Source organism: Melanaphis sacchari, unplaced genomic scaffold (genome assembly GCF_002803265.2).
Source record: "Melanaphis sacchari strain LSU unplaced genomic scaffold, SCAv2.0 Contig121_pilon_pilon, whole genome shotgun sequence".
Lineage (NCBI taxonomy): Eukaryota > Metazoa > Arthropoda > Insecta > Hemiptera > Aphididae > Melanaphis > Melanaphis sacchari.
In genome coordinates this window covers 1-11,268 of record NW_020270481.1, presented here as the reverse complement: position 1 = coordinate 11,268, position 11,268 = coordinate 1, and the positions used below count along the sequence as shown (strand labels likewise).

General features: G+C 28.0%; 1 protein-coding gene and 1 pseudogene across 2 annotated transcripts; one reads left to right on the top strand and one right to left on the bottom strand.

Moving 5' to 3' along the window:
• The first annotated feature begins 34 nt into the window (after positions 1–34).
• LOC112590869 (putative ATP-dependent RNA helicase me31b) lies at positions 35–7,755 on the top strand. 2 transcript variants are annotated; one of them, XM_025334451.1, is made up of 11 exons: positions 35–216; positions 2,007–2,384; positions 2,447–2,522; positions 2,587–2,821; positions 2,889–3,032; positions 4,462–4,556; positions 4,620–4,742; positions 4,920–5,048; positions 5,126–5,306; positions 5,382–5,593; positions 7,586–7,755. In XM_025334451.1, the coding sequence occupies exons 2-11, from the start codon at positions 2,317–2,319 to the stop codon at positions 7,658–7,660; spliced, it is 1,338 nt and encodes a 445-aa protein (XP_025190236.1). In that variant the 5' UTR covers positions 35–216; positions 2,007–2,316; the 3' UTR covers positions 7,661–7,755. The 2 variants fall into 2 exon arrangements, with proteins under 2 accessions (XP_025190236.1, XP_025190234.1); XM_025334449.1 differs by having other exon boundaries at positions 36–216; positions 2,444–2,522.
• A 2,823-nt stretch (positions 7,756–10,578) lies between these two features.
• On the bottom strand, positions 10,579–11,026 carry LOC112590865 (annotated as a pseudogene).
• Between the last annotated feature and the right edge of the window lie 242 nt (positions 11,027–11,268).

Here is an 11,268-nt window from a genome sequence, read left to right as displayed (position 1 = left end):
GTGGAGGTACGAACGTTTTGTTGTTGTGAGTGTTACGACCGTTTCGCTGTTTCGCGCGACGTCATTTATACGTATTACGTTGATTGTGCGACTATATATGATATTTTTTGCCCGTTTTCTGGAAAAACGAACCGAACTGCGAAAGACGACGTCCGCCTGGCAGACGATCTGAACACGAAACGCGAGCCACCCGTGGACATTCCGCTGTGAGATTTGGTAAGTTGTATTTTCGTGTTTGCACGTACCGATGTGGCGCCGGCGAGAAACCTCGTTGTCCACCGAACACCTGACCGCCGCCATTTTGTCACCGCGGTGACGTGATGTTATTGTTATTGTTGGGGTCGTCGTAGTCTGATAAACTCATTGGCTTCCAGTAATGGCTGTAGAGGAATATTCGTAGACATTAGGCCGCTAGCCAGCCAAACTCGTGACGCACTCAACTGTCGCGAAACGTTCGTTTTTGTGTTCCAAATTCGTGCCAGACATGGCGTGCTACTTCCTGGTACTGACCCAGAACGTAGTGTTTCGTATTCTACGACAGTTCAATTACTAATAACTGCCCACTTTGGGGGGGGAAGGTCTTGCATATTTGTGTTTTTTAATTTGCGGCGTCGCCTTATCTGATCGTTCGATGGGTTTTTCCGTCACCCTCTCAAATAACCGATCGTTGTAACTGCTTGGTCTTTATTAATTATATTCGGAGTCAGCTGATGAATTGTTATAATTCACGGCCGTAACGATAAATCATCTGTATAATATCCTTCATGCCGATATCGAGTTCACGTAATAATTCGTCAAGTACCTTGGCTATTCATTATCCCTAGTATGTATTGAGGTAAATGATAATTACAGTTGTTATCGACAAACCAGCCGCATATGTACATCTACCGCGTGTATCTTCTTCTAACTTGCCATACTCTATAATACTAGTCAATTTATAATTGTCAATAAATTCGCAGGTTTTATGATATGGGATGATTTTTTTAAATAATCTTCAGTTGTTTTTTTAATTGTGTATTTTTGAAAGTTATATTACTGTAGCATATTTTTTCACATATTTATAAATTTCATTATAATTATTTAAGTGTAGGTTAGTAAAATTATTCAAGAATTGAAAATGAAACAGTATGTAAATACCAAGTATCTATTTAGTATTTATTTATTGATTTTATTTGTTAATAAATTTATATTTTTGTTAACCAGTATTTGATAATAAAAATTTTACTTTGAAATTTTAATTAGGCACTCATTCATATTATTAATTAAATGTATATATGTATAAATTATGTCATATCTACTTAGTTCTGATGGTAACAATTTTATTATTTATATAAGAGTAACTTAGCACAAAGAAGTATTTGTATATTCTAGTTTAAAATTAGGCTTATAAATAGGATAGTTTAAACAAACTGGTACTCTTTAAATACAAAATTTATCTTAGTAACATATAAAATTAAATGGTATTATATTGTGTTCTATTCGTTTATTATTTTGACATTAAATTTCTTTTATGACTAATTCTAACTAGTTTTTTTTTTTAACTAGATATAGAAGTATTGAAATATTAAATTTATAGTAGTCTTATTTTTAAATTATTTTATAATTTATAATATTTACTTGGTTTAACAAACTCAGCACCCATGACATGAGTAATAATTTTATCCTACATGCAGATATTGTTCCATTTGAATATACATTCGATAAATCAACAATTTGTATTAGTTTCTGAAAGTAAAATTTTACCATAACCTTAATAATAGTATTATCCAACAATGTCTTACAAAATATGATATTACAATTTATAGCTATCTTAACTTGTTCAGTATCAACAGATATTAGTGGTAAAACCCATTGATATATTAGATTATAGGTATTTTAATGTCTTGATAAATATTTAATTGACAATTTAAAAGTTAAAATTAGGAGTTTGATTATTTATTCTGTATTTCTATTTATATAGAAGAATGGTTATTATGTATTATTGTTGATTTTAATTTTTCTTTCAGGTTTATTAAACGTTCTTCATTCGAATCAGCTTTTTGTAGCTCTTCATTGATAGAGTGATATCAACCTAAGAAAAAAGACATTATTTTCATAAGTGAAATAAGTTTTCTATAATTTAACTTACATTTTTGTAAAGACAAAAGTGAATACTTCATGGTATTTTTATTAAATGTTCGTTATTTTTTTATTTGTTGTACATAATAAAGTCTAAGTAGACACGTTTTAGTGTTAAACAGTGATTGTTTTATCATAAATTAAAACAAATTTTTTTGTGTATACACGTTGGTTCCTTAGAACCTTAAAGAAGTTTAGATGCTTGCTACAAATCACAATAACTCAGGGATTAACCTCAATATGCCCAGTAAACAGTTGAACAGAATGTAAGTAATAATAGTTATAATTCCTATAAATATAACTATAAATAATTTTATTTGTCTAGTAGCTTTGAAGGAATAGATGATGCCGGTTGGAAGGCCAAACTTAAACTTCCACCTCAGGATCACCGGATTAAAACAAGTGTATGCAAAATATTTGATGAATACTTAGTGATTTAAATTATTAACATATAAAATATGATTGTAGGATGTCACTTCAACCAAAGGAAATGATTTTGAAGAATTCTGTTTAAAACGAGAATTACTAATGGGTATATTTGAAAAAGGTTGGGAAAAACCTAGTCCTATTCAAGAAGCAAGTATTCCAATAGCACTTTCTGGCAAAGATATATTAGCGAGAGCAAAAAATGGCACAGGAAAAACTGGAGCTTATTCTATACCTGTACTTGAGCAAGTAGACCCAAAACTAGATGTTATACAAGGTATAAATTTGCTTATTATTTTAATTATTTACTTGTTATAAAATTGTATGAATGTTTTATTTTTTAGCACTTGTGATTGTGCCAACCAGAGAATTAGCGTTACAAACTAGTCAAATATGTATTGAACTTGCAAAGCACTTGGACATTAGGGTCATGGTGACTACTGGTGGAACTAATCTTAAGGATGATATTCTTCGTATTTACCAAAGAGGTAAGATTTCAAATTAAAGTAATAACAATAAGTATCTTCTTCATAAAAGATTTATAATAATGGTTGCATTAAAAATAAATAACTACTTATTAAATATTTTATTTTTACTTAAAAAATGTTTATCTTCATTAATATAAATATTGCATCTTATAATTTTAAAAATTAAGTTTTATTGTTGCTCAATGATGAAAGTATTTGGATTCCCCTTCACTTAAAATATATGAGTGAGATTTAATATTTGAGAGCTTCATTCCAAAATCATGTTATAAATTATATATTTATATTCTGATAACACATTTTTTGTCATTGTAGTAATAAATTTAAATAAAATAGACATTTTTTTCCTCCTACTTTGTATTAAATATTTGAATCTTGTTTCATGGTTACTTAAATAATTGTTATTGCTTGTTAGAATATATTTTCCTCTATGATGATACATTTTGGATTCCCCTTCACTTCAAATATATGAGTGAGATATAATGTTTGAGAGTTATAGTTTTAGATTTGAAATTCATAGTTGTTATACCTTATATTTATATAAATGTATTTAAATTAAAAATTTTAGTATGTGTATTAACTATTTACCAAAATATAATTTTATGTACTTAAGTTGTAAATTAATCTGCTCTATGATGATATACTTGGATTCCCCTTCACTTAATTTTTTTGAGTGAGAAATAATTTTTGAGAGCAATTTATTACTGTAACTTGGGAAAGATTATGTGTATTATTCATAGGTAATTATAATAGTGCCTAGTTATTGTACTAAAAATTGTATTTACTTCATACTTTTATATTTTTTCCATTAATTTCTTTAAGCTAAGTAAATGATGAAATATATTTCAACCAATTTTTATAACTAAATAAATTTTAGGTTTGAATTCAATATGAAAGTACTTTTGTGTTATTACCAACAGTCTTTCTTAATGAACACATTAATTTATAACTTGAATTAAATATTTGAAAGTTTCATTTATATTAAACTTTTAACATTGTTGTGTTATATCACTTGTAACAAAAGTCTTATCAAAATAAGAGAATAGCATTAGCATTTTTTTTTATATTTAAATCTATACATTTTAATCTTTTTAAATTTAGGTTAACTTTTTGTTTTAAAACTATAAAATCATAAGTTTACTTTTAATATTGTTCTTTTAATTTTAATTAAACTTCAATGTTTTGAGTTTCAAATCATTCATTGTTATTTTGATTAACAAAAAAAAACAATGTTCACACTGGTTTGGTAAAATTCGTCTCTGCCTGCTCTTTTTTTTTTATGCTTATATATTGCATCCAAGTTAAAAGTATTCATCACTTGTTGTGTTATCATGAACTACTGTTTTATTCCAATCAGTATATTAAGAATTTTATTAATTTGATTTGTTATATATTATGCTTCATTAATATAGTCTTAATATTTTATTTTTAGTGCATGTTATTATTGCCACTCCTGGAAGAATATTGGATCTCCTAGATAAAAGCATAGCTAAAGTTGATCATTGTCGGATCTTAGTTTTAGATGAGGTAACTATACATTTTTTTAGTTCTTTATTCAATTTCATTATATTAAATTATTTTTGTTTTTAGGCAGATAAACTTTTATCACAAGATTTTAAAGGTATGTTAGATCACATAATTTCAAGGTTACCGTCAGAGAGGCAAATCCTTCTGTATTCTGCCACATTCCCTCTGACTGTCAAACAATTTATGGTGCGTACTAAAAAAATAATCAATGAAATTAATCTCTATTCCAAAAAGGTCTGGATAGAATAACAACATATACTGATAACTACAGCCTAATCACAGCGATTTACCAGACTCATTTGGAATAATGTATACTTAACCATATCATATGTAAAATAATAGAATTTTATTGTATTGTTTTAGGATAAACATTTACGTAGTCCATATGAAATAAATTTAATGGAAGAGTTAACCTTGAAAGGAGTTACTCAGTATTATGCATTTGTTCAAGAAAAACAAAAAGTTCATTGTTTGAATACTTTGTTTTCTAAGGTGTGCAATATTAGAATCATAAGTAATTATTTATTTTTTATCAACAAAATGCTTACATTTTTTATCCTATATTTCAGCTTCAAATAAATCAAAGTATAATATTTTGTAATTCAACACAACGTGTGGAGTTACTTGCTAAAAAAATTACTGATCTCGGCTATTGTTGTTATTACATTCATGCTAAAATGGCCCAAGCACATCGTAATCGTGTATTTCATGATTTTAGAAAAGGATCTTGCCGCAATCTTGTTTGTTCTGGTAATATAATTAATTCTAGAAACTTAAATTCATGTTGATATCTTGATACTAATATTATAATTATTTTTCTTGTAGACTTATTTACGAGAGGTATTGATGTACAAGCTGTAAATGTTGTAATAAACTTTGATTTTCCCAAAATGGCAGAGACATATTTGCATCGTATTGGTAGGTCAGGCCGATTTGGACATCTTGGTATAGCCATCAATCTTATTACTTATGATGACCGGTTTGCTTTACACCGTATTGAACAAGAATTAGGCACAGAAATAAAACCAATACCTAAGGTATGTTAATTACTAATAAATATTTATTTATTAAAAGATCCTAATAAGTATTAAATATTAATTTATCATCTCATTTAAAACTATTCACTATTAGAATTGTTATAGAAATTACATGAAATATTTATTTATTATCATGCAGTATGTAAGGAAATTTTGTAAGAGTTCTTATATTTTTGTGTCTATTCATGTGTGTATGTTATGTCCACTTGGTGAAATTATCCATTTAAGAAATAGAAACAGATTTTTCTACTCGGTAACAATTAAAAAAGGATATATTTTCGTGAAATAAATGCCTATAAAATTTGATGTGTAATTTTTTTTTTAAATATCCATTTACTTGATGAAACAAAATATAATATAGACTTAATATGTATTATACCACTATTGGTTTTATACTATATGTTTAATACACAAACTATACTTCAAAATAATATAGTATAGATAATTATAAATAAGTAGTAATTGTTGTTTTATCAAGGAAGACTAAGATATTTAAGTTATTTGTTATGATTCAACTAATTATTCTAATATAATTCATATTCTTAATTAAGACATAATTGTATTATAGTTAAAAAATTTATATTTATTTTGAAGTATGGTACAGCGGGATTTCATTAATCTGAACTAAATTGGGGTAAGGAATCATTTAGATTAACAATTTGTTTGGGTTACTTATGATTTAAAAAAAAATTAATTTTCTTGCAATTTAAATTTTGAAAATTATTTTTACCTATACTACAGTATTAATTCATAAAGTTTTCTATTGAAAAACAATGAATACAATCAAAATCATTATTACTATGTATATTTAGCCAGTTAATATGTACATATTTAAATATATTGCATATTACTATGAATTATGATATTCGTCTGTATTAGTATAGCAATGTGGCAATTTCCAAGCACTTTTGAATTATCCTGTGTTTGTATTAATGAGACCCTACTGGGTATTCATATAATATGAAACTGTAATATACTATGTATTAAATGTATATTATGTTTTGTTTCATTTCAAGAAAAAAATAAACAATTATAGATTTTAGGATTTATTTTGTGAAAACATATATCCACTTATTGAACTGAATAACTTTTCATGAAATGGATAATTTCATCGGGTTAATGTGACATAATCATGGGATATTCTCAATGCAATTGCTATCTGTATTATGTAATCTATCAAAAGCTTTTAAATATATTTGTCTTTTTTCAAAACTTCACAAATTTGTGTTGTAGAAAATTGTTGAATTTAGAGTCCACAAAAGCCCAAATTAATAGGGGGAGGCACTATCTTGGGGTGCACTAATTTTGGGGAGCCATCTTTATTTCAAATATAAATATATATTTTTATTGCATTTGATGAAAGAGTTAAAAAAAAAAAATGATGTTACTGGGTACAGTAGATAATTATTAATAGTAAAATTAAAATGTTTTTTATTTAATATTACGAAAAACTACTGAATGATAAAAAATATTAAATTGTTATTTTTTTAACAAATACAGTGTTTATATATATAATACGTAAATAATAAATTATTATTTAACTATTAATTTATATATACATAGCTGACAAAATTATACAATAATATGTGATTTTTAAAATGTAGTGATATAATTTTTTTGAAGTTTAAGGGGGCCCATTAAGTTTATGATGTCTTATTGTCTTGGGGCCCAATCAATCTTTAATCCAGGCTTGGTCCATCATAATTATTAATGAGATGTATCTTTTTACTTTTTTGATTTGCTAAGTTAGACTATAAATATTCATTGTTGCATTGGCTAAAGTTTATTTGTTTAATTATTGTTGTATCTAAGTTCTTTATTAATGTTTGTATATTTAAAGAAAATAGAGTTTTTTATGGTAAGTTTTAGTAAAACATACTTTTTTTCAATGACTTTGTTTTGATAGTTATTTTTATAATTTAAAAATAGTAATATATTTTTAAAAAATGTTATATTTAACAATAAATGAGTATTATTACTTTTTTCTTGCAGGTAATTGATCCAAGGTTATATGTTGCGCGACCAGAAGATGTAGATATTAATGAAGAAATGGACCTTAGTAAATGAAAAATTCTCCTTCCCCAACTATTGTAAATATTTGTATCTATAACAAACTCAAAACCTAAACACTTAACTTTAAGACTCAAAGAACCCAAGATATATATATATATATACATTTTATTTTTCAATCAACCCAAAGAAAAATTTGATTTAAAAACTATTTGCAGTAAACATAAAATTCTTTTTTTTAATTTCGTAAATTCATAACTAAAAACTCTTCTCTTGTTTTTTTTTATTATTATTATTATTATTAGTATTATTTTATTTTCATTTCACAAGAAATTTATGTCGCCTTGCATGGTAGTACTGTATCTCACTTAGGTTACTTAAGTTCTTGGATCAAGCCTTTTGTGAACAGTACTGCATCCTTGCCACATTGGCATAAAGTGTGTATATATTAATGGTATAAACAAATACCCTCGCTGTTGTCCAATATATTGTAAATAAGAGTATATTATTTATTATATTTAAAAAAAATTAAAATTTGTTGCTATTAAATTAGCCAAAAGATCTCTAATGCAAGTATGACTTTTACTAATTGATCCAAATTTCGTGCTGAGAATACAGCTGTCTCGGTTACGGTACAATAAACAAACCAAAAGCTGGAACCCGTCCTTCTAAATTTCTTTCTTGTATTGGTTTATGAAAACTTTTACTTCAGCCCAATTGTTTTCTTACCAATTAAAATTTTTTTTGGATTTCATTTTGGACGGTAAAATTTTATTTACTTTTATGTTATTTGACCTAATCAATAAATCTTTCAAAAATTTATTTCATATTCATAATTTGACTTGGGATTTCAGGGCTGAAGTCAAATTATGTATTAAGGGGGGAAAACATTGTTAAATTTTATTTTTTTCTTAATGAAATAAATAAGTACCATTTTTGTTTTAAAATTTCTAGAAACCAAATACAAATTTTCCAAACTAAATAAATTAATGATCTTCATATACTTTGAGACAAAATTTGGTACTTAATTTTCTTTTTCGAAAAATAAAATATGATGTTGGCTTTGCTGCATTAATTAGGAGTTAAATTACTGCTACATCAAAAAAAAAAAAAAAAAAAATTATTAAAAATGGTTGTAAGTTAAAATTAAACTTTATTATTTTACTGAATTTAAAATCAATATTTTAATAAAAGTCTAAATTATTTTTATAATAGGACTTAACTTTTATTAGACATTCAATAACTGTTTTAAGTTAACTTGCATATAAAATTTTTATATCAACTATAAATTTGTTACTCGTTCATTTAGTGTAAAACATTATTTTCTATATTATGTATTATTAAAATAACCTGTGTATCCAACTATTTTCATGTCAAAAAGATGTATTGTTATAAACAAATTTAGTATACATTTGTAAAAGGATAAAAATAAATACTGAATTGATAAAAACAATGAAATAAATCCAACTTTCAACCACCATTTGAGTTTTTTTTTCTTCCTATCCTAAAATAATTTAACAATATTACTAATATTTTTGTAAGCTACGATTTGTACTACTAAATTATTGAGAAATGATGAAAATTACAGTATTAACTTGTGACTAGTTACATAGATTTCAATACTTTTATAAGATAATACCTGATATAAGTATAAACTTTATTAAAACCTAAAATTAATGTTTTATAATTTTAAATTCTGTATTAACTTATTAAATACTAATTATCAAATAGCAATTGTCAATGCATATTAGGCTTGTCAAAAGTAAAATTTTCCCTTGAAAAACTAATTGTCATGGGTTTAAAGAATATTTTCAAAATTGTACTTTTTTCTTCAATACAGCTAAATATCAAGAAGAGTTGGAATTATTAGTAGATAATTACTGCTTTATGGATTCAAAAATTGATTAAGCTTATTGAAAATAATCATCTTCTAAGGAAAATTTTCAAAATATTTATATCTACTCAAATCAGTCTACAGCATGACATGGTATTAACAACGATAATTCATAGACCGAGTTTATGCATAAACTTAAAATTTTATATGTAACTACGTATGAAAATGTTGATAACTATATTAGTTCAAACGTAAAAATAAATTACCTATATGTCTAATGATCATAAAATTGAATATCTCAGTGTATAATGTACTAGGAATTAGTTATGATATTATTGATATTCGCCCTAATTAAAAATGATATCTGATAATTTTAGAGAAACTTGTTCTACTCACAATTATTACTTTACCTTACAAACAAGTTCTTCAAATAATTATAAGGTGAGAGGTATACATATATAAACCACAAATATATTTATAAGGGTTTATACGATGCATATGAAGTATTGAAATTTAAATTTACTACATAGAGTCAATAATGCAAATTATTATTATAATTATTATTATAACAAGCTATTTTCTTTTCATAACTGGCATATTTTATGTAAATACAAATTAATGTATCTCGTTCAAGACAATTTTAAAGTCCATAAACTATTATTTCAAGACTATTAAAATACACTACACTAAACCTTTATAAAACCAATACTGCATCATCGCCAACATGCATACTCCTAGGTACTGCAGTGTATCAATACAAGTCATTGTAGAGCACGTTTTAGGGAATAAATAAAAACAACGCATTTATAATTGCTGTACAGCTAATAAATATATTTATAAAACAAACATAACATTACAATAAATAATCAGTTCACTTAACAACTATATCGTTCATATTCACAGGTCAGCAATCTATACACAACGAGAATCACCCAGATAGGCTTTGCCAGTAGTATTTTACAGATTTCACGAGATGGAATGCAGTAAAATAATTAATCGACTTCAGACGGTAACTCTCCTCTATACCCGGGAAACTTTAACCAGGAGCCGCGCCGCCGGGTTGTCCACCGCCGCATTCATCATGAGAGCACAACCTTTTGATCTCCTTCAGTTTGTACTGTACTCTTTGTCCGCCAACTGATTATGTCCACCACTGAAGGACCGCGTCGTATTCTACGGTTATGTTCTTCGATTCGGTCAACTTGTCGCCGGCCTCGTCCAACGCTTGCTTTACGCCGAACACGAAGCCCAACTGTTCTTAGCCGTACATCTTGGCCTTTTGCCGTTCGTCTTCTTTATAACGTTCCGCCTCGCTGGAGCCACAATACGATCACTTTCGCTTGAGACAGTCGACCTTACCGTTCTGGATAACGATGTTCTTGGAGCGGCCAAGGGTCTGCCGACACGTTCATCATGCCGCGTTGGCGTCCATGTCGAAGTCACCTGATCTTGGCACGCCACCCTGGCGCCGGGGTATGTCGGTCAGGTCGAACGTTCCCAACAGATTGTTGTCCTGGTCGCGGCTCTTCTTTCCCTGAACACCTGGATGGTGATGGCCGGTTGGTTGTCCGCGTACGTCGTGAACGGTGCTTTGTTTCAATGGATGGTAGTTGCGCCGACGATTTTCGTCATCACCCGCCCGCGGTCCGATGCCCAGCGACAGGGCGTGACGTCCACGAGCCAGCACGTCTTGATCGTGGAGCTCGTCGCCGCTCAAGATGGCCGTCGCACCGGTTGCGCTGTAAGCCACGGCCGTCCGCGATGGACAGGCGAGGTTTGCCGTGAAAGTTTTGCAGCAGACAGCAATACGTAACTGAACCAGCGGCTACCA